General features: G+C 47.7%; 2 protein-coding genes, 1 long non-coding RNA gene, 1 other non-coding gene and 1 pseudogene across 4 annotated transcripts; 3 read left to right on the top strand and 2 right to left on the bottom strand.

Moving 5' to 3' along the window:
- Positions 1-380: 380 nt before the first annotated feature.
- Positions 381-9942, top strand: PA2G4 (proliferation-associated 2G4). The gene is made up of 14 exons (XM_010377815.2): positions 381-882; positions 2629-2757; positions 3038-3143; positions 3237-3306; positions 3601-3693; positions 5309-5372; positions 5908-5986; positions 6450-6528; positions 6610-6743; positions 7020-7114; positions 7238-7365; positions 7530-7583; positions 8867-8933; positions 9027-9942. The coding sequence occupies exons 1-13, from the start codon at positions 795-797 to the stop codon at positions 8930-8932; spliced, it is 1185 nt and encodes a 394-aa protein (XP_010376117.1). The 5' UTR covers positions 381-794; the 3' UTR covers position 8933; positions 9027-9942.
- An 875-nt stretch (positions 9943-10817) lies between these two features.
- On the bottom strand, positions 10818-11210 carry LOC104673726 (annotated as a pseudogene).
- A 7-nt stretch (positions 11211-11217) lies between these two features.
- Positions 11218-11351, bottom strand: LOC115900177. The gene has a single exon (XR_004059847.1). It is a non-coding gene; the product is annotated as a small nucleolar RNA SNORA70 (small nucleolar RNA).
- Positions 11352-13155: 1804 nt separating this feature from the next.
- LOC104673692 lies at positions 13156-14419 on the top strand. The gene is made up of 4 exons (XR_749539.2): positions 13156-13261; positions 13376-13400; positions 13782-13804; positions 14073-14419. It is a non-coding gene; the product is annotated as an uncharacterized LOC104673692 (long non-coding RNA).
- Positions 14420-14746: 327 nt separating this feature from the next.
- Positions 14747-19944, top strand: ZC3H10 (zinc finger CCCH-type containing 10). Its single transcript, XM_010377813.2, has 3 exons — positions 14747-14906; positions 15694-15757; positions 17143-19944. The coding sequence occupies exon 3, from the start codon at positions 17195-17197 to the stop codon at positions 18497-18499; it is 1305 nt and encodes a 434-aa protein (XP_010376115.1). The 5' UTR covers positions 14747-14906; positions 15694-15757; positions 17143-17194; the 3' UTR covers positions 18500-19944.
- Positions 19945-22270: the final 2326 nt, after the last annotated feature.

The following is a 22270-nucleotide window of genomic DNA, read 5'->3' as shown; positions in this document are numbered from 1 at the left end:
TGTTACTTCATTAGGAGTCCGGCCTCTAGATTGCGAGGCCTTTAAATGGATGATCCCTCCGGTGTCCGGCTGCGCAGTTGGCCCCTGTTCCCAGCACCCTTGGTCTTCTTCCACCTGTCTGCCCCTCCCTGTTCTCCCAGCTTCGGAGGACGACTGGACCGGCTGGACGGGTTTCGCCAGCCGACCCAAGTACCCAAGGAAGGGCGCACCCAGCCTCCCCGCCCTAGGTGCCGACACTGCCCACCCGCCGCGGCTCCACTCTACTCCACCCCTGCTCGTTCGACTCTAAACCTATTTCCCCGCCGTAGCTCCGCCCCTCTTCCCTCAGCCCGCCCCTCTGTTACTGGCTTTCGCTCCGCGTTCCCGGTGGAAGAGGTTTTTCCGGGAGAGACCACGCTTCCCCTCAAGTTCCCCAACGGCTCCGCCTTCCCGCCGGAGCCTGACCCTTCCCAGTGTGCCCGGCGATTCCGGCGTGCGAGGCCCTTGGAGGGCAAGGCCCCAGGGCCTGGCTTAGGAGCGCGAGAGGCAGGCTGGGAGTTGTAGTTCGAAAGCCCTCGAGGGCGGCTAAAGGCTGGCGGTGGAGAGGACTAGTTTTCCCAGCGTGCCCTGCGCCTCAGCCCGCGCGCTCACAGCTTCTCGCTCTCGCCTGCCTGCCCGCTCCCTTGCTTGCTCGCGCTTTCGCTCGCCCTCTCCTCGAGGATCGAGGGGACTCTGACCACAGCCTGTGGCTGGGAAGGGAGATAGAGGCGGCGGCGGCTCAGGGGAAACGAGGCTGCAGTGGTGGTAGTAGGAAGATGTCGGGCGAGGACGAGCAGCAGGAGCAAACTATCGCCGAGGACCTGGTCGTGACCAAGTATAAGATGGGGGGCGACATCGCCAACAGTGAGTGCGGCCTCGGGGGTCGGGGAATCAAGGCTGACAGGGAAAGGTGCCAGGCTGGCCCCGAAGGGGCTGGAGCGGAGGGGTCATGCGAACTGAGCTACTGAGCTACTGAGCTACGCTGGGGGCGGCGTGGTGGGAAGACCCGGTGTCGCGCCTGGGACCTGAGCGGCCAGGCCCAGGCTGAAGTCTATGGAGGTGCGGGTTGGCGACCGGGATGAGCGCAGAGAGGGTAACCTGGCAGGCTCCGACCCGAGGCCGTTTGTTAGGAGGCAAGACGTGTTTTCTCTTGTTCCTATCCTTCATTCCCGATTTCTGCTTCCTCTGATTCTGGCAACGGCGAGGCCACCTCGAAAAGGAAGCGCCCAGCTATTGGCGACAGAAGCGCCCCTCTGTTTTTGTCGCGTCTCCGGGGCGTCAGGAGCCCAGCCGGCAAGTGTTGCTGGGTCCCCTTGCGGATGGCTGGCCCCCTTCTTCCTCCACTACTGTCCCTGACACCAGCTTCCCCACCACGTGCTTTACTGGAGCCTTTCCTTCTTCAGCTCTTACCCTGGTGGGGGCCCCCTTCTACCCTTGGGCCAGCTAAGGGGACCGTTGGAGAGCACTCCTGGAGCTTCTAACACAAGTTTTGGAGCTATATATGGCTTTTCTTGAAGTTACTCATTACTACTACCTTTTCAATCTGTGCAGATAGCCTTAGTTAGCATTCACATTTGTTGTTCAAAGTGACTTGACAACTCAAATATTTTGGGGTCTCCGTCTTATCCCAACTAGGCAAGCTTGCGAACATTACTGGAAAAGGGAGGACTGATTTTAGGATTTTCATAAGTCAAACTTATTCCAGCTGTGCTCTGAGGATCTCAGCAGTTGCCTGCCACTCTAGGCAATGTCACTTTCTCTTTTCTCTCTTTCCAGTTAGCCTTTCCATTTTATTTAAAACCCAGTTAGGGAGATAAAAACTGCTTGTCATTGTGTTTTTAAATGGTTTTAACAGCAGAGATGGTGGGGAAGAGGTATTTAGGATGCCTCCCATCCTGTGGGTGAAAATCTGAGTTTTACTGGCTTTCAAAGAATCACCAAAACTGAGATTTCAAAACTCAAACCTGTGCATTATATCACAGTGGACATTTAGTATAGTACCCTGATTTTTGGTGCCTTTTAGTATTTGAGATACTAGGGGTTTGAATCAGAAAATCCCTTTCTTACAGTTGATAACTTTGGCCTCATATTTCTTTGAGATAAGCCATGATCCCCTGAAATGAAACCCAGGGACCTTAGATTAAGTCCCCTTGGCGTATACACTTGTTTATGAGGAATTAAGTCTACATAGATTGAGATTCCTAACACCTAATTAGAGTGTCTGAGAAAGGAAGGCGGTAACATTTAACAGTGCTTCAGCTTCGAGTCAGCAATTCTGTCTACATTCTTGTCCCTGATGCCTATAAATTTCATCTAGTCTTTCCATGTATGTGGGGATACCATGGCAAGAACCCTCTGAAGTTCATAACTCTGTCCTGTCACACCAAAGGTAGCATCTTTGGAAAGTCCGAGGCCTTGCCTAGGGAGATGGATTGTATATACCCAGTTGTCACATAATGTAAGGAAGAGAAGTGAATGTTGACTTTTCAGCCTCAGGGCAATGGCACTAGGGAGTATTAAAAACTCTTAAGTTCAACTTCCAGGTATTCCTTGGGAGGTAACTAGACAATGAATACACACAAGGTTGACATGATGGGATTCTATCCTCAGGGGTACTTCGGTCCTTGGTGGAAGCATCTAGCTCGGGTGTGTCGGTACTGAGCCTGTGTGAGAAAGGTGATGCCATGATTATGGAAGAAACAGGGAAAATCTTCAAGAAAGAAAAGGAAATGAAGAAAGGTAAAAAAAAAAAAAAAAAATCCCTCACTAATTTCCTGTTTGACCCTTATTTGGTCCTATATGTTTTTATTTTTTTTCACTGTAATGATGCAGTCCCCACCCTGGCTCTGTCTGAGATATTTGGAAATCTGGAATGGCAAGTGGGATACAAGCAGTTTCCTACCTAATACAAACTGATGAAACTTAAGCAAGACCCTGAAAAAATCCTTCCACTTTTCTGAAGGGCACTAGGGCTTCTGGGAGACAGCAAGGCAGTAGGCTGATGGTTTTTTCTTTACAGGTATTGCTTTTCCCACCAGCATTTCGGTAAATAACTGTGTATGTCACTTCTCCCCTTTGAAGAGCGACCAGGATTATATTCTCAAGGAAGGTGACTTGGTAAAAATGTAAGGTTAAACCGTTTTAAAGCATTTTTCTTTTTTTAAAGCATTTACAAAATGCCAGTTCCTAATGCAGTACACTCTGATCTTGCCTTTCAGTGACCTTGGGGTCCATGTGGATGGCTTCATCGCTAATGTAGCACATACTTTTGTGGTTGGTGTAGCTCAGGTAGGTGGCCTGCTTTTGATCTCTGTTCAGCCCTGCGGGTGGAGGGAATGTACCCGCTATTTCCTTCTTATTCCCACCCCCAATCACCACGCAGGTCGAGAGAGTGTCTAGAGAAGCAAAAGGAGAAAGGCTTTTTGTTGTTTTTGTTGTTGTTGTTGTTGTTGTTGCTGTTGCTGTTTTTACCCTCCTGTTCATTGGCTGGCCTTCACATATGGGTTCACAGATATTAGCCAGATAGCCAGCTGAGTTAACAGACTTTCCAGGAAGATACTGATTGCATGTCCTTATCTACAGGGGACCCAAGTAACAGGGAGGAAAGCAGATGTTATTAAGGCAGCTCACCTTTGTGCTGAAGCTGCCCTACGCCTGGTCAAACCTGGAAATCAGGTAAGCTATTTTATCCAGTTCCAAAGCTTGGTTGAACCAAAGATGCATTAGGCACCTGTTGCTACTCTATATGAAACTACCAACCTCCCCTATAGACCCCTTATAAAACAGCTTTTTAAAATTAGTTATATTTGGCTGGGCACAGTGGCTCACGTCTGTAATCCCATCACTTTTGGGGGCCAAGGTAGGAGGATAGCTTGAGGCCGGGAGTTCAAGACCAGCCTGGGGAACATGGTGAAACCCCATTTCTACAAAAAATACAAAAATTAGCTGGGCATGGTAATGTGTGCCTGTATTCCCAGCTGCCAGGGAGGCTGAGGTGGGAGAATCACCTGAGCCTGAGAGATTGAGGCTGTGGTGAGCTATGATCATGCAACTGCACTCCAGCCTGGGCAACAATGAAACCCTGTTTCACAAAAGAAAAAGGAAAAATAAGCATTTGCTGTCCCCACAAAACAGATTAGAATGCCATGTAAAAAAGGATAAACACTAAACTTAACATTATAGGCATGTGGTGGCACATACCTATAATCCCAGCACTTTGGGGGGCCAAGGTGGGAGGATTGTTTGAACCCAGGAGTTTGAGACCAGCTTGGGAAACAGCGAGACCCGTCTCTGCAAAAAGAAAAAAGAAAACCCAGGTTTGTGACCAAGTTCTTTCACTTAGTCATTTAACCTGGGGCAAATCATTTAACCTGAGACTCAGTTTCCTTGTCTTCTAGATTGGGATATACATCTGCCCTGTTCACTTGCAAAATTTATTGAAGTAGACCATCTTTGTGAAAGCACGGGGTAAAATGATATGCAAATACACCTGGTCCTTGGCTTGATGCCACATTCAGTAGAAGCTATGCTTTGAGTACCCATACAGCCATTCTGGTTTTCATTTTCCATGTAGTATTTAGTAAATTACATGAGATATTCAACACTATTATAAAATACACATATGTTAGATAATTCTGCCCAACTGTAGGATAATGTTTTTTAAGTGCTCTGAGCACATTTAACATAGGCTAGGCTATGATGTTAGGTAGGTTAGGTGTATTAAATGCATTTTTGACTTAGTGATATTTTCAACTTATGATGAGTTTTTTTGAGATATAACCCCATTGCAAGTTGGGGAGCATCTGTATAAAGTATTTTTAGATTGTAGGGATAATCAAACTATGAAACGAAAAACCAGTGAATAAGTATCATTGGGACTTGACAGGATATTAGAAGGCTCAGTTCTGCCAGGTTCGGTGACTCATGCCTGTAATCCCAGCACTTTGGGAGGCTGAGGTGGGCGGATCACGAGGTCAGGAGATCGAGACCATCCTGGCCAACATGGTGAAACCCTGGCTCCACTAAAAATACAAAAATTAGCTGGGCGTGGTGGCGCATGTCTGTAATCCCAGCTACTCAGGAGGCTGAGGCAGGAGAATAGCTTGAACCCAGGAGGCAGAGGTTGCAGTGAGCCGAGATCACGCCACTGCACTCCAGCCTGGCAACAAAGTTAGACTCCATCTCAAAAAAAAGAAAAAAGAACGCTCAGTTCTTTTATGCTTCTTATTCTCATTGTAGAGAACTTATTAGCTCCTGATATCTCACCTTTCGTTTGATGTTGTACTTCTAGAACACACAAGTGACAGAAGCCTGGAACAAAGTTGCCCACTCATTTAACTGCACACCAATAGAAGGTGAGAACAGATAACAGGGTTGAGGGTCTAAGAATGAGTGGCTTTGCCGGGCGCGGTGGCTCACTCCTGTAATCCCAGCACTTTGGAGGCCAAGGCAGACGGATCACCTGAAGTCAGGAGTTTGAGACCAGCCTGGCCAACATGGTGAAACCCCGTCTCTACTAAAAATACAAAAATCAGCTGGGCGTGGTGGCGTGCGCCTGTAATCCCAGCTACTTGGGAGGTTGTGGCGAGACTTGAACCCGGGAGGCGGAGGTTGCAGTGAGCTGAGATCGTGCCATTGCACTCCAGTCTGGGCAATAAGAGCGAAACTCCATCTCAGAAAAAAAAGAAAAGAATGAGTGGCTTTGCAGAATTGCCCCCTTGAAGATCTATCTGGCTATAACCCAGTCTAAGCCAGAAATCTCAGAGCCCTGTGTTTCCATAACCAGGTAGTTTTCTCACTGCCTACCCCTTCAAACTACTGAAGTAGGTAGATTCGGAAACCCTTTGGGATACTGGATAGCTCGTTCCATGGGTTGTGTCCTGTCTACAGGTATGCTGTCACACCAGTTGAAGCAGCATGTCATTGATGGAGAAAAAACCATTATCCAGAATCCCACAGACCAGCAGAAGTAGGTGCCAACCCTATTCATCACCTTCTATCACACCAGACTAGTCATCAGGTTTTTTTCTATACTCCCAACTGAATCTTGTCTACCCTTTACTCCATGCTTTCAGGAGTGACCTGTTGCTCTTAATATTTCCTTTCTCTAGGCTGGGTGTGGTGGCTCACGCCTGTAATCCCAGCACTTTGGGAGGCTGAGGCGGGTGGATCACCTGAGGTCACGAGTTCGGAACCACCCTGACCAATATGGCGAAACCCTGTCTCTACTAAAAAATACAAAAATGAGCCAGGCGTGCTGGTGTGTTCCTGTCGTCTCAGCTACTTGGGAGGCTGAGGCAGGAGAGTTGCTTGAACCTGGGAGGCGGAGGTTGCAGTGAGCTGTGATTGCGCCACTGCACTCCAGGCTGGGTGACAGAATGAGACTCTGTGTCAAAAAAAAAAAAAGTTCCCTTTCTCTCTATTCCTTTTAGGAAGGACCATGAAAAAGCTGAATTTGAGGTACATGAAGTATATGCTGTGGATGTTCTCGTCAGCTCAGGAGAGGGCAAGGTGAGGAGAGTACCAGAGTTGGCAAAGAGGGGTGACTGACAGTGTTCACCAGACCAAATGTTACTTAAATTACTCTTTCAGGCCAAGGATGCAGGACAGAGAACCACTATTTACAAACGAGACCCCTCTAAACAGTATGGACTGAAAATGAAAACTTCACGTGCCTTCTTCAGTGAAGTGGAAAGGCGTTTTGATGCCATGCCGTTTACTTTAAGGTACTACACTTAGCAATGATAGTACGTGGAACCAGTCTGACTCACAGACCATACACCCAGGAACACTTTTTCCTCTCCCTTCCTGCCTAGACTTGTAGCGTGCACGTGCTCACTCCCTCCCTCTCTCTCCCCATCTCCTTCTCACTGAAGGTAACGTAAAAGAGCAATCCTAAGCATGATTTCTGCCTGAGGGTAGGAGCTATTTTAAAATATGAGCAAAATGGTAAGACTTGATGGGGAGTTAAGGATACCTCTGAATGTCATCTTCCCTGCCAGAGCATTTGAAGATGAGAAGAAGGCTCGGATGGGTGTGGTGGAGTGCGCCAAACATGAACTGCTGCAACCATTTAATGTTCTCTATGAGAAGGAGGGTGAGTTCTAAAAAGAGCTTCACTTTGGATTCCCTGATTATATGATATCCTTCCTATAAATTCAGAAGAGCTAAGTATGACAGAGGAACTTTTTATCGAAACACATCTTCATTTTTGCCATAGGTGAATTTGTTGCCCAGTTTAAATTTACAGTTCTGCTCATGCCCAATGGCCCCATGCGGATAACCAGTGGTCCCTTTGAACCTGACCTCTACAAGTCTGAGATGGAGGTCCAGGATGCAGAGCTAAAGGTTAGTGTGGAATAGAAGGTGGTGAATACGTACATGGTACCTGCCTGGAAGTGAGGGCTAAATGCCAGCAAAATCCTGAAGAGAGCTACAGTACTGAAAGTAACCCTTTGTTTTCAATTTCCTCTACATTCCTCAAAATTTTTTTCCTTCTTCCTGTTTTCCAGGCCCTCCTCCAGAGTTCTGCAAGTCGAAAAACCCAGAAAAAGAAAAAAAAGAAGGTGTGTTATTACGATCATCCTTCTCTGTTAGGGTGAACCTGATCCCTCTTTCTCCCACGGTGTTAGGTTGTAGTGGGATACGGATGTTTGTACAGATGCTCCTCAACTTAATATGATAGGACTTTGTCCCAGTAAACCCATCATAAATTGAAAATACTGTAAGTCAAAATGGATTTTAAAATATATATATATATATTTTTAAGAGACAGGGTCTCAAACTCCTGGCCTTGAACAGTCCTCCCACCTCAGCCTCCCAAACTGTTGAGATTACAGGCATGAGCCACCATGCCCAGCCTTGTTTTGGCCAGGCACAGTAGCTCACGCCTATAATCCCAGCACTTTGGGAGGCCAAGGCGGACGGATCACCTGAGGTCGGGAGTTTGAGATCAGCCTGACCAACATAGAGAAACCCCGTATCTACTAAAAATACAAAATTAGCTGGGCATGGTGGCACATGCTTATAATCCCAGCTACTCGGGAGGCTGAGGCAGGAGAATTGTTTGAACCTGAACCTGGGAGGCAGAGGTTGCAGTGAGCCGAGTTCGCACCATTTCTGCTGGACAACAAGAGTGAAACTCCGTCTCAAAAAAGATGATCTCACTCTGTCACCCAGGCTGACATGTAGTGGCATGATCGTAGCTCACTGTAGCCTCATGCTCCTCCTGGGTTCAAGTGATCGTCCGGCCTTAACCTGCTGAGTAGCCACCACCATGCCTGACTCAAAATGGATTTGATATACCTTAACCTACCATGAACCTCATAGCTTAGCCTGGCCTACCTTCAGTGTGCTCAAAACATTTATTGAACAAATTATCATGTATTGAAATATCCATATTGCTTTCACACCATCGTGAAGTTCAAAAATCACAGGTTGACCATTATAAGTCAGAGACCTGTATATCTTTATTTTAGCTGTGACCCAGAGGATTGAGATAACTTTATGGCTGGGTGTGGTGGTTCACACATATAATCCCAACAGTTTGGGAAGCCTAGGCAGGAGGATCACTTGAGCCCAGGAGTTCAAGATCAGCCTGGGCAACATGGTGGCATGTGCCTATAGTCCCAGCTACCTGGGAGGCTGAGGTGGAAGGATCACCTGAGCCCAGGGAAGTTGAGGCTACAGCGGGCCATGTTGTACCACTGCACTCCAGCCTGGACGACACAGTGAGACTGTCTCAGAAAAAAAAAAAAAAAAAAAAAACACTTTTATCTCTGGTCCCAGACACTACCCGCAAATAGTTAGAAACTGACACGTCTTCTCCCTCTCCTTTTCTTGCATATAGGCCTCCAAGACTGCAGAGAATGCCACCAGTGGGGAAACATTAGAAGAAAATGAAGCTGGGGACTGAGGTGGGTCCCATCTCCCCAGCTTGCTGCTCCTGCCTCATCCCCTTCCCAACACACCCCAGACTCTGTGAAGTGCAGTTCTTCTTCTCCACCTAGGACCGCCAGCAGAGCGGGGGTCTCCCTGCCCCCACCCCCGTTCCCCAACCCACTCCCTTCCAACAACAACCAGCTCCAACTGACTCTGGTCTTGGGAGGCGAGGCTTCCCAACCACGGAAGACTACTTTAAATGAAAAAAAGAAATTGAATAATAAAATCAGGAGTCAAAATTCATCGTCTTCAAGCCCCTCTTTCTAGCCTTTTCTACTACTATGCTTGGTCAAGGTTTGTGCCCTACTACAGAACAGGGCTAAATTAGCCATCACCACTGAAAACTCAGCCGAATTTTTTTATACCACTCTGATGTCAGCATTTTTCCATCTGTTTGGGGCTTTTTCCTCTTTTTTTCCATTCTCCCCAAGTATTTTATCTGGCTTCAAAATTAGGAGGATTATTTTTCAGATTGTTTTTATTCAGTGTGGCCGATTCCTCATCTGATTCAGGGTGTCCAGTCAGGCCCCTCCCATTTTAGGAGCTGGAGCCTTCATTTATGAAGAGATTCTCATCTATGAAATGGATCCTCATTTGTAAATCTTTTTTCTTCCATTTTCACAAAGCTGTAAAGAAATAATCCATCTGAACCTTACCCTTTTCTCTGGAGTCAGTGGGGTCTTTCCTCACTCCATCTTACACAAACCTGAGCTGGAAGCTCAACTGGTTTTGTCCCTGTTTGAAATATTGTGATCTCCCTCCCTTGAAAGAAAAACCAAGAACCAGAGGAGTAGACTGACTGAAGATACAACTCCTGGCTTTCTGAAGCTATGGACTTGGATTGGATTGCTGGGGGTTTGTAGAGAAAGGTGACAAATTTCAGTACCTCTGGCATGCTGGAAACTAGGGCTCCCACTAACTTATGAGGTTTTTAAACACATTGAAAATGACATGACATTAAAATAAATTTGGATTTGCTCATAATGATGTGCTTTGTATGCTGCTCTTATTTGATGGAGATGGGGAGAATGTCAGTTGTAGTATTGGAACTGTTCCTCCACAGTGCCATGCTCTGCCTTCCCAAACCGAGCAATGTCTTGACTTGCAGAAGACACAAATCCTAGAATCTTTGATGACATAGTAAGTTATCTGCTGGAGTTGGGTGATGTAATTTTCTAAGTAGAAACAGTCCTCACTGCTAAGATTTGTTTGGGGCTAGGACACTTAATGTGTACTGCAAAAACAGCACTGCAAGTGTTTATTTTGAATTCAGGAAGCCAGGAAAAATGTCTGGTACACTAGTTTTCAGGGCCAGACTGAGGTCAGATGGGTAATTGGTTTATCTTACTGCATGTCAGGCATTGCTAAACTAGAGATACTACAAGTGAACAGAACTGAACACAGGACAAATGTCTAATGACGTATATCCACCATTAAAATAGTGGTTTCAGTGCCCTAAAAATCCTCTGTGTTTTGCTTGTTCATCCCTCTCTCCTTGCTTACACATTTGTCCAAAGGCAAAGAATGTACAATGCCAAGAGTGAACCGTAGTGTAAACTAAACTATGGATTTGGGGTGATAATGGTATATCAACGTAGGTTCAATTGTTAACAAATGTATCACTCTGGCAGGGTGGAGGGATGTTTATAAAGGGGAAGGCTATATGTGTGGGAAATGTCTAACCTTCCTCAATTTTGCTGTGAACCTAAAACTTCTAAAAAAATAAGTCTTTTTTTAAAAAATATACTAATAATGTTTATTGAGGGAATCAGGATAAAACTAAAATAACAGACTTAAAGTACGTAAGAAAGGGGTAATTGAAGTGAAAGCATTTTTTTTTTTTTTAGGTAGACAGGAAGTAGAATTTATTGGTGAGTATTAAGAGGGGGCAGCACAGTGGAAGCCCTCATGAGTGCAGGGCCTGCCACTTGTCCAGAGCACCACGATTGAGAACGTACTTGACCCATCTGGGGTGAGCCGCTTCTCAGCCACCATGTCTTCAAATTCATTGGCATTGAACTTGGTGAAGCCCCACTTCTTTGAGATGTGGATCTTCTGGCGGCTGGGGAGCTTGAACTTGGCCCTGCACAGGGCCTCAATCACATGCTCCTTGTTCTGCAGCTTGGTGCGGATGGATATAACTTGGCCAATGTGAACCCTGGCCACAGTGCCTGGGGCTTTCCAATGGCACCTCCCATGCCTGTTTGGAGCCTACACTGGGGTAGTGCAAGGTCAGAAACATGAACATCCATCTGAAAGGACTGTCTCCAAGGTCCCTTAGAGCAACCCATACAACAAACAGGCTGCATCACTACCAGGGAAGCTGCTGTTTGCAGCCATTGCACACTGGGCCCCCATGAGGAAAGGAACTCAGTCGGCTTAATTGGCTGCAGGAAATTAAGTCTATTAAAAAAAAAAAAAAAGTGGTCAGGTGCTCATGCCTGTAATTCCAGCACTTTGGGAGGCCGAGGCAGGCAGATCACCCGTGGTCAGGAGATCAAGACCAGCTTCACCAACATGGTGAAACCCCATCTCTACTAAAAATACAAAAAGCTGGGCTTAGTGGCAGGCATCTGTAATCCCAGCTACTTGGGAGGCTGAGGCAGGAGAATTGCTTGAACCCAGGAGGTGGAGGTTGCAGTGAGCCAAGATTGTGCCACTGCACTCCAGCCTGGGTGACAAGAGACTCCGTATCAAAAACAAAACAAAATTTCCCTCAAAGAGCTTATAGACCAGTTGGCAATCATCAGTTGAAATCTTGGTGGAATCGATACAAAATAATTCTGAAGGGATTTTTTTTTTGTTTCAAAAAACTTGTCATATACGTTTGGGTGGTGACAATACTAGAACTACTTAGAAGGAACCTAATTTTAAAAACGTTTTTCAGGGATTTAAAGTGAAATGCTGTAGAATATAATAAAGGGAAACCACAAAAAAAGAGGGATTGTAACAATCACATACAAAATGTTACAGTATTTTAAACTATAAGATGAAGTCTCTCTAGGGAAAGGGTTCTTTTTCATCCCCCATTAACTCAAAACTTTCCTGTAGCCAAATAGGGGATCTGGTTGTTTTCCAGTGCTTCTCACCTGAGCATACAATCAAACTGGGAAGTTCTTTATCTTAACACCAAATGTCACACTTTCCCTAGATTTGGCTAATTTTCTCCCAATGTCCATTGGTTCGCTCTTCACGCCTAGAGAATCACTGCATAGGTCACTGCAGCCTCGACTTCCTGGGCTCGAGATTCCCCCACCTCAGCCTCCCAAAGTGCTGGGATGATCGCGCCCGGCCCGCTGACGTATTTTCTGAACAAATGATGCATTGTAGCCAGGAATCTCTAGTGATATTTTCCTTCAGGCTTCGTGAGGAAAGACCATAGTCAGCTATTTTATTCTCGAAGTTTAGGAAAAAGAATTGCTCTATCTTAAACAGTGAAAGGATATTTTTTGAAGTATGGAAGCTTTCCCGAATCCCCACTTTATATCTTCCTATGTTCTGAAATCTTAGAACCTTCCATGGTTCCGGAATCGAATCACTCTGAAGCAATTTATTTTAGAAAATAAGGCAAACCGGCTGGGCGTGGTGGCGCATGCCTTTAATCCCAGCACTTTGGGAGGCCGAGGCGGGCGGATCCCTTGAGCTCAGGAGTTCGAGACCAGCCTAGGCAACACGGCGAAACCTCGTCTCCACTAAAAATACAAAAATTAGCCAAGTGGCGCGCGCCTGTTGTCCCAGCTGCTCGGGAGGCTGAGACGGGAGAATCGCTTGAACCCAGGAGGTGGAAATTGCGATGAGCCGAGATCCCGTCACTGCAAACCGGCCTGGGTGACACAGTGAGATCCTGTCTCAAAAAAGAAAAAAAGAGAAAAGAAAAGAAGGTAAACCAGTAAAACAAGAATTTCTGTACAGTTCGCGCCTATCCATAGCAAAATGGAGGACTTCTCCAGGGAACTGCAACTCCCAAGAAGCAATGCGAGGGACGGTGGCGGTTACTACTTTTTCCCCGTGGGCACCTCTCGGTCCAATATTGGAAAGAAGTGCTAACGTTTAAATAACACAGCGCCCTCATACTAAATCTGGGGGGGAATTGGTAACTCGAAAACCAAATACTCAAGTCTTCAGAGAGAGCTAACTCAACCTACTCCTCCTCAATAGGGTCCGAAAACCATTGCTACGCCTATTGGGTAACCCCGCCCCTGGGGAAAAGGGGTGGGAAGCGGAAGTGACGACACCCGGCGCTGCATTAAATAGCCGTAAACGGAACCTCGGCTTTCTCTCGGCCTTAGCGCCATTTTTCTGGGTGAGTGTGTTTGATTCCTGTGATCGGATTCCGCGTACAATCCGTAGACATCTGACCTCGGCAATTACCATCATCACACCAAACTAACTGTAGCCTTTCTCTCTTTCCCTGTAGAAACCTCTGCGCCATGAGAGCCAAGGTGAGCAGTTCCTGGTAGTAAGCTTGGGAGGTAGGAGTTGGCGATTAGTATGGTGAGACTAAGGCAAGTCCGCCATACCTCCTGAACTACTGGGTTTCAAGGGTACCAAGAGCTGGTGGGAGAGGAAAAGTAGTAGTTTGTAAGAGAGCTAGCGGTTAAGTGCTATGGGTAGAGAGGGTGGGAATTAGAAAAGGGTGGAATTCTGATTTTATGTTGCGAGGGTGTCCAAGTTACTGATGTAGTTGCTACGACCAATCTCATACTTGGTTAAGAATCTGCCCGGTTCTAAAGAGTGCATTTCATATCCCTCCTAAGCCTACTAATAAGCTTTATCTCTCTTTTTTTTAAAAAAATTATCTGCTGCTTGTGAACGGTTGCTAGTGGAGGAAGAAGCGAATGCGCAGGTATGTTGGAGACTTGGCCAGCCCAGGAGGAGGGAAGTTCCTTGGACAAAACTTAGGAGAAACATTTGGTTTGGAAATCTTAAAAGATCTTTAGGAGAAAAATGTTGGAGTGTTTTCTTCCTAGAGCAAAGGATAGAACAGAGGACGATAGAACCGTAGTGCTTTTTCATTTTACCACCTCATGTTATGTGCACGTTTGATTTTATGTGGGAGGGAGAGAACTCTGGTTTGAGAATAGGTATATTCCATTCCTGTGTCTGCTTTTCAGGCTGAAGCGCAAAAGAAGAAAGATGAGGCAGAGGTCCAAGTAAACCGCTAGCTTGTTGCATCGTGGAGGCCACAGGAGCAGAAACATGGAATGCCAGGCGCTGGGGATGCTGGTACAAGTTGTGGGACTGCATGCTACTGTCTAGAGCTTGTCTCAATGGATCTAGAACTTCATCGCCCTCTGATCGCCGATCACCTCTGAGACCCACCTTGCTCATAAACAAAACTGCCCATGTTGGTCCTCTGCCCTGGACTTGTGACATTCTGGACTATTTCTGTGTTTGTGGCCGAGTGTAACAACCCTAAAATAAATCACCTCTTCCGCTCTTTTAGTTGAAGAATTAAATCGTCTTGTCTATTATGTTTTTTATGGTTCCATTGGGTGGGGGTTTTCTATCATTACAGTTTGCCTTTTCCCTGTCACTACCTGTGCTATGGAGGATATCAAAAGCAACAGCCCGGGTTATGTGGTGTGGTTTGCATCTCGGTGGAGCTGGATGGAATATGATAAATCTCTGGAGGCAGGTTTTAGATTTCGTGGGTCATTTGGGGCCAATGCTGGTACCGCCCCTACCTTCCAGGAGGCCTGCTTTGACGACTATTGCTTAGAGTATGTCGCGCGTTTGGGTTAGGTTGCCATGGTGACACGCAAAGCGTGGTGGGAACTTCCTGCGCATGTCGCACGCATACTTTGTACACCATAGAGTATGGTTCCGGGTCTGATAGCTAGAGCGCCACTTCTTCCGCAGGAAGCGGAAGAGCGATCGGGTGGGCGGCTCTTTGTCGAAGCTAGAGGACCGGCAGGCGGCAGCAGCAACTACGGCGGCGGCGGCAGGTGAGGGAGGCGGGAGACTTAGGTGGAGGCCGCGCCCGGAGGGGAGGAGTCGGGGCCGGCCCAGCGACTGGGCTCGGCCGGGCCACACAAGGCCCCCCAGAACCGAGCTGGCTCGTCCTCACACCCCAGGGCAGTGCCCCTTTTCTGACTGACCCCGCATCGCGAGCAAACGCCAGCTTCGTGACGTCACAACCCTGCCCATCCCCTCAGCTTGATGACACCTGGAGCCCCAGCTCCCCGCTTCACTTCGCGCGCCCTTAGTGTCCCTTTCATGTAGCCCACGGCTGAGCGCCAGCGGCACTGCACGGAACCTGCCAAGCTAGAAGACTTGCTGCGGGAAAACTCCTAGGACTTTTTTTCGCAAACTCTAGGGTGTTGGGAAGCGTCACAATCACTGCCTCCAAGTCCAATCGGCCATCCCACTGCACTGTCAGGCGCTGCCCTTTTAAGGTTCCTCACTAGCCATTACTAACTCCAACCCTTAGCCGGGCTCTGACCCTCACATCCTCTTTCATCTTGATGCAGGGCGTCCCGCACCCTTTGTTCACTCAGAGCTAGTTTTCCAACCCATGCTCCCAGTCCTTCCGAATTAGTTTTATCTCTTACTCTTCTTACTGGCCGCTTCTCCCTTGGACAGGTGAAGTTCAGTTTAAACCCTGAGAAAATCCTGACGTTCCCAAAGAAAATCCTTTGCCGTTTTGTCAGATTTCTTTCTTGTGACAACCACCCCATAGTCCTCCACTCTTACCTCTCCTTCCACCCAAGTCTCTGTTTTTTTCCTGCTCAGAACCCAGCAGTGATGTGGAGGTGGAGACCCACAGGAGCCCCGGACTTCACCTGAGCTACCTCAGGTATCAATTCTGGGAGAGTTGGGTGGGGAGGAGCATCATATCTAATTATCTGCTGCTGGTGCGACTTGCAACGTGAGCCAGGTTTGGATAGATGGCATTTGTACTTCACCTGGTCATTCCCCTTTACTAAAAGTTTGTATCTTTTACCACTTCTTTCCTTGTTGCTTCTATTATTCTGGGACTATCTCCCTTTAGAGGAGGAGGATGCTCTTACAGATTCTCATGTAACTGTGGTCTCTGGTTTGGTTCATTCATTTTAGGGAGATCTAAAGGCAAAGTCACAGCAGTGGGGTGGGGTAGGTCAAGGCCAAAGTAATCAGGAAAGATTCCCTTATGCCCAAAGGGAACAATGTGAAGTTTTCCTATTTCAGCAGCAGGGGGAGCCTGAACACCGCATAGGAAAGGCTTGGGAGGTCAGACACGTGGTAGCAGGGACTCCAGGTCTTACTAGGGGTGGAGAGAGGGGAGGGCTAGAACCAGGGCAGTGGACTGACATTCCAAAGCTCTCTTGGGAAATAGGAGACTTAAAAAGCTTTTATGGAGTCTATAAATAAAGAGGATTTTTATGGGTTGAGGAATGGTGTGGCTGGATGTCAGTGGGATCTTCACAAAGGGGAGTAGGAAGGGGGTGGAGAATGGGGAAAGGTCACTGGTTCCTGTGAAATTAACTCCTTCCCACCTTGACCTTATCACAAATGGTTAGCCCTGGAAATCTAGAAGTGGAGATTCTAACTTAGAACTGCTACCCTGAAATAGAGGGGGCTGACCTCTCTGCCGCTGACAGTGATGATGGGTAGGAGGGAATACTAAAATATGACAAGTTTTGAGACTCCCCTCAAGCTGGCGACACCAGTCTCTTCACCCAGGATTTCTTGGCTTCTAGAGATTTGATATGTACAGAGCCCTCACCTGAGGAAAAGGAAAAGGGGTTAAGGAAGTTTTGTTACCATCTTCTACAACCCTAATAGCTCAGTAGCCCATCTTGGGCACTATTCCCAGTTTCCTCCCAGCCTGTTCAGATACTGACTGCAGTTTTAATTTCACTTCCACAACTTTAATAAGGTCAGCTCAGAAGGAAAGATGAAATCCAACACTGTTTCTTCCCTGCTTCCTCCTGGGCCTATCGTCATTAGTGAAATTAGGTGGCTTCACCCCAACTCCTTCCCTCCTCTGTTAGCAAGGCAAGTGTGAATCATTCTGACCCAGACCAGGTGCACAAAAGCCTGGGCGGGACTTTTGATGAGTCAGACGTTTCAGCCAGAATTCTTATCCCTTAGATTCTCCATCTCTAAAGCCATTGCCCCTCTGGGCTGCCTGCTCTATAGTCAGGAAGAGTGGGATCTCCCTGGAGGACTTCTGTTTAATACAGTTCTCCTCTTTTGTAGTGGTCACCAAGAGTGGCAAGATAAAGAAAACCCTGAGTTGGGCGGGACCAGGATGCCTGACCGGGACAGCTATGCCAACGGTACCGGGAGCAGCGGTGGAGGCCCTGGAGCTGGTGGCAGCGAGGAGGCCAGTGGGGCAGGGACAGGCAGTGGCGGGGCCAGCTCAGATGCCATCTGTAGAGACTTCTTGAGGAATGTGTGCAAGCGAGGCAAGCGTTGCCGATATCGCCACCCAGACATGAGCGAGGTGTCCAACTTGGGGGTGAGCAAAAACGAGTTCATCTTCTGCCATGACTTCCAAAACAAGGAGTGTAGCCGCCCAAATTGCCGTTTCATCCATGGCTCCAAGGAGGATGAAGATGGCTATAAGAAGACAGGAGAGCTTCCCCCACGGCTGAGGCAGAAAGTAGCAGCTGGCCTTGGCCTTTCACCGGCAGACCTACCAAATGGCAAGGAGGAGGTCCCTATCTGCCGTGACTTTCTCAAGGGTGACTGTCAGAGAGGAGCCAAGTGCAAGTTCCGTCACCTGCAGCGGGATTTTGAGTTTGATGCTCGGGGTGGAGGAGGCACTGGTGGGGGCTCAACAGGCTCAGTCCTCCCAGGACGACGTCATGACCTCTATGATATCTATGACCTTCCTGACAGGGGCTTTGAGGACCATGAGCCAGGCCCAAAACGCCGGCGAGGTGGATGCTGCCCCCCTGATGGCCCTCATTTTGAGTCATATGAATATAGCTTGGCTCCACCGCGAGGGGTGGAGTGCAGACTGCTAGAGGAGGAGAATGCCATGCTCAGGAAGCGGGTAGAGGAGTTAAAGAAGCAGGTCAGTAACTTGCTGGCCACCAATGAGGTATTACTGGAACAAAATGCTCAGTTCCGCAATCAGGCCAAGGTCATAACCCTGAGCTCCACTGCACCAGCGACTGAGCAGACTCTGGCCCCCACTGTGGGCACTGTCGCTACTTTTAACCATGGCATTGCCCAGACTCACACTACTCTCAGCAGCCAGGCTCTACAGCCTCGTCCAGTGTCCCAGCAAGAACTGGTGGCCCCTGCTGGAGCTCCAGCGGCTCCCCCAACTAATGCTGCACCTCCTGCTGCTCCACCACCCCCACCCCCACACTTGACCCCAGAGATCACGCCACTGTCAGCTGCCCTGGCTCAAACAATTGCCCAGGGAATGGCACCCCCACCTGTCTCCATGGCTCCTGTGGCGGTATCTGTGGCTCCTGTGGCCCCTGTGGCTGTATCGATGGCCCAACCCTTGGCAGGAATCACAATGAGCCACACCACCACTCCCATGGTGACTTACCCTATCGCTTCCCAGAGCATGCGCATCACGGCCATGCCACACTGATGGGGCTAATGGACACTCCCCTGGTATAGCCTCCCAGGGCTGGGTTCAAGGGGCCCTTGCCCACTTGCCTAGCCCTCCCCAGCCCTGTCTGAAGGGCTCCCTTGAGAACTAGGACAAGAGACTACAAGGAGTATGTCCTGAGGAGGGGTTGGGTTGGTGTGTTTTCTCTCACCTCCCTTTTATGAGGGTCCTCTTGTCCATCTTCAAGCCTCACAGTGGGGGCTTGCAGAGGAATGCAGACTGAAGCCAGCAGAGAGGAAGGACTGACTGAAGGGCTGTGTCCTCTTATGGGAATTTGGGAACATCCCTCGTCTTGTCCTCTCTTCTGCACAGCACAGGTTCCAGCACTGGTTTTGGAAGAAAAAAATACCCTGCCCAGAGGGAAAGCCAGGAAAGATTGGGAAGTGGGTGGTTAGGAGAGAAGGCCTGACAGGAGCCTTCAGACAATTTGGGTCCTAGTTGGTTGGGTTGGACAATAAAGGAATTGCTTCTGGGCCCTGGGAAGGCTGGGACCATAGTGCTCCAGCCCAAAGACTAGGGAAGCATTCATTACCCTAGTTTGGCCTGAAAATCCATAGGGCAGGGCCCACTACTTTCCAAAGAAATAAAAGAACAATTATTTTTAACAAATGGAGGCAGTGAAAATTTGCTTAGATATTCTGTGTGGAAGATGGGAGCAGTAAATAGATCTCATGCCAAAATGGGATAAAGACCCCAGCCTCACATAGCTTTGGTAAGATAGATAGAAGCCAGTGAAGGGTAGGGACCCAGAACAAGACCAAATGGGGCTTTGGGGAAGGCACTTTATGGGGCAAAAGGTTTGGAGCCACCTAGTCTAGTTTAAAAATAGTCCCATCTGTTTCTGGTCTCTGTCGGTATGTGCTATTCCCAGGTTGCCTTAGTAACCAGGGCTCCTAGGGTCATTTAGCGGGGCAGGTAGTAAGGAGGGCGTATTTGCTGAGAAATGGGGATGGGATGTTACATAGTTGACAGGTCCTTATTCAAACAGAGCAGGACAGGTGGAGTTGATGGCAGTTAATGTCCCTCCTACGCCAGCCCTTCCTCAGTGGCCAGTTCCTTAAGCCTTCAAGGCTTGGGAGGTCTGGGAAAAGAGTCCTTCTAGGGACACAAGGCTTAGGGTCCATCCCTTTCCTCTGTCTCCACATAGGACCAGAAGTTTTAAATCTGCTTAAGTCAGTAAAGCCAGGGGCCCCAATAGTCAAACCTCAGTTCCTCTTCAGCTCACGGCTGATGTAGGGAAAACAACTCAGGTGTCTAGTTTAATGGGACAGTAGATTTGGGGGTAGAGAGTGATCCTGGATTGTGTTCCCCTTCATTATATCTCCTGCTACCTCTTGCTGTTTTGTCTGGTTGATCACTCAGGTCACATCTGGGATTGCAGATGGTGGGCTAGGTCAAGGCCAGTCATTAAAAAGCCTAAAGACAAAGTGGGCTAACATTGTTTGTGGATTTTAGAAGCAACACATTGATAAGCTTAATGTTGTTTTTGGGGGCACAATTTTTTTTTTTTTTTTTTTTTTTTTTGAGATGGAATCTTGCTCAGTTGCCAGAAGACTGGAGTGTAGTGGCACAATCTCAGCTCGCTGCAACATGCGCCTCCTGGGTTCAAGCGATTCTGTTGTGTCAGCCTCCTGAGTAGGTGGGACTACAGGCGCCCCCCACCAAGCCCAGCTAATTTTTTTATTTTTAGTAGAGACGGGGTTTCATCATGTTGGCCAGAATGGTCTCGATCTCTCGTGATCCACCCGCCTCAGCCTCCCAAAGTGCTGGGATTACAGGTGTGAACCACCGTGCCCGGCAATTCTAGACTATTAAAAGAGATGGCTTACAAGCATTTAGAGAAGAATGTAACAATAGATACCAACATGAATTATCAGTCAAATCTTGACTGACTGTATTTCCTCCTTGCCAAGTTATCTCCAAAGAGGTAGATTTGGAAACTTTAGACATTGTATGTCTTGTATGTATTTACTCCAGCTAAAGACCACCAAGAATACACCTGGTAATTGAGCAAGTTGGGTTTAATGCTCATTGCAGTGAGAGGGAGGGCTCACCATTGAGAATACGTGGTGTGTCAGCATGAGGGTGTTAGGAAGGACGTAGAGGACTTAGACTTTGGTTAAGTGATTTTGGGGAAGATTCAAGAAAGTGGGTGTTTTTATGGGTTGGGTGCTGTTAAGGGAAGCAAGGCTAACTCTATGATTGGGTAGCTTGTCTAGAAGAAGGGCAGACAAGTGAACCTAAGCTGCAGTCGATGAAGTCACTAGCTGGGAAAGGGGATGTTTGCTGTTTTGTGGTTTGCACACTGACCTTGTTTTGTGCTTAAACAAAATTGTCAAGTGATTTTGTTTTTTGTCTCACTTCATCACAGTCGCTGAGTGATCTTGTCCAATGCTGGTGTTTTGTGAGATTGTGTCCAAGAGAACTGCTGACCTCAAATAGAAGAGAACTTTTGGACACAAACACACGTAGCTTACAGGTGCTACCTGTGAGCACCAGGTCAGCCCTAACAGCTCTGAAGCCTGGCTGTGTCAGGCCAGTTCCCAGATTACAGGAGCTGCTTTCCTCTCACCTGCTAAGTCATCACAGATAAGAGGAAAATTACTGGTCAGTTAATAGTAGCATTTTTTCCTTTCAAATGGCTCTGGTTAAAAAATAATAAGAAGGCCAGGCGCGGTGGCTCAAGCCTGTAATCCCAGCACTTTGGGAGGCCGAGACGGGCGGATCACGAGGTCAGGAGATCGAGACCATCCTGGCTAACACGGTGAAACCCCGTCTCTACTAAAAAATACAAAAAAACTAGCCGGGCGAGGTGGCGGCGCCTGTAGTCCCAGCTACTCGGGAGGCTGAGGCAGGAGAATGGTGTAAACCCAGGAGGCGGAGCTTGCAGTGAGCTGAGATCCGGCCACTGCACTCCAGCCTGGGCGACAGAGCAAGACTCCATCTCAAAAAAATAAAAAAATAAAAAATAATAATAAGAAGAAAAAAAAGTAGCATTTGGTGGAATCAAACTGAACACTTGTACTTAGTGTTGGTTAGTGCATTTTTTTTTTTTTTTTTTTTTTTTGAGACGGAATCTAGCTCTGTCGCCCAGGCTGGAGTGCAGTGGCGCGATCTCGGCTCACTGCAAGCTCCGCCTCTCGGGTTTACGCCATTCTCCTGCCTCAGCCTCCCGAGTAGCTGGGACTACAGGCGCCCGCCATCTCGCCCGGCTAGTTTTTTGTATTTTTTAGTAGAGATGGGGTTTCACCGTGTAGACCAGGATGGTCTCGATCTCCTGACCTCGTGATCCACCCGTCTCAGCCTCCCAAAGTGCTGGGATTACAGGCTTGAGCCACCGCGCCCGGCCGGTTAGTGCATTTATGTTGGAGAAATCTCTGTTCTCTAGTGATAAGCCCAAGGGCTGTGTTTTATTATAAAAAGAAAAAACCCAACTTGGGTAAACATAAAAAGCCCATTTATCAACAGTAACACAGGAAGAGCTAAATAATATTCAAAGTGTCTGTAACTTGGATTGACTAAAACACTGGAGCGCTCTCACACTAAAAAATTGCTTAGATCTTGAGCTTGTCAGGGGAACAATGTTAGAGATCTATATGAGCAATAATTCACATGAGAACAACCTGGGACTTCCAGTTGGCTGCAAAAAAATAGAATCTTAGCCCTCAATGTGTCCATTTATAAATATTTATTAAGAGCATGCTATGTTCTAGGCATCTTTCTAGGAGGCTCCATAAGGGCAGTAGAACC

The sequence above is a fragment of the Rhinopithecus roxellana genome, chromosome 10 (assembly GCF_007565055.1).
Source record: "Rhinopithecus roxellana isolate Shanxi Qingling chromosome 10, ASM756505v1, whole genome shotgun sequence".
Taxonomy (NCBI): domain Eukaryota; kingdom Metazoa; phylum Chordata; class Mammalia; order Primates; family Cercopithecidae; genus Rhinopithecus; species Rhinopithecus roxellana.
This window is presented reverse-complemented; position numbering and strand designations above follow the sequence as displayed.

Bases quoted from the DNA above. Each gene is read 5' to 3' on its own strand.
- PA2G4 (XM_010377815.2), top strand. From the start codon at position 795: ATGTCGGGCGAGGACGAGCAGCAGGAGCAAACTATCGCCGAGGACCTG. The intron at 3,307-3,600 runs GTAGGTGGCCTG...CCTTATCTACAG, and splicing joins TTGTGGTTGGTGTAGCTCAG to GGGACCCAAGTAACAGGGAG. The intron at 6,744-7,019 runs GTACTACACTTA...CTTCCCTGCCAG, and splicing joins GCCATGCCGTTTACTTTAAG to AGCATTTGAAGATGAGAAGA.
- ZC3H10 (XM_010377813.2), top strand. From the start codon at position 17,195: ATGCCTGACCGGGACAGCTATGCCAACGGTACCGGGAGCAGCGGTGGA.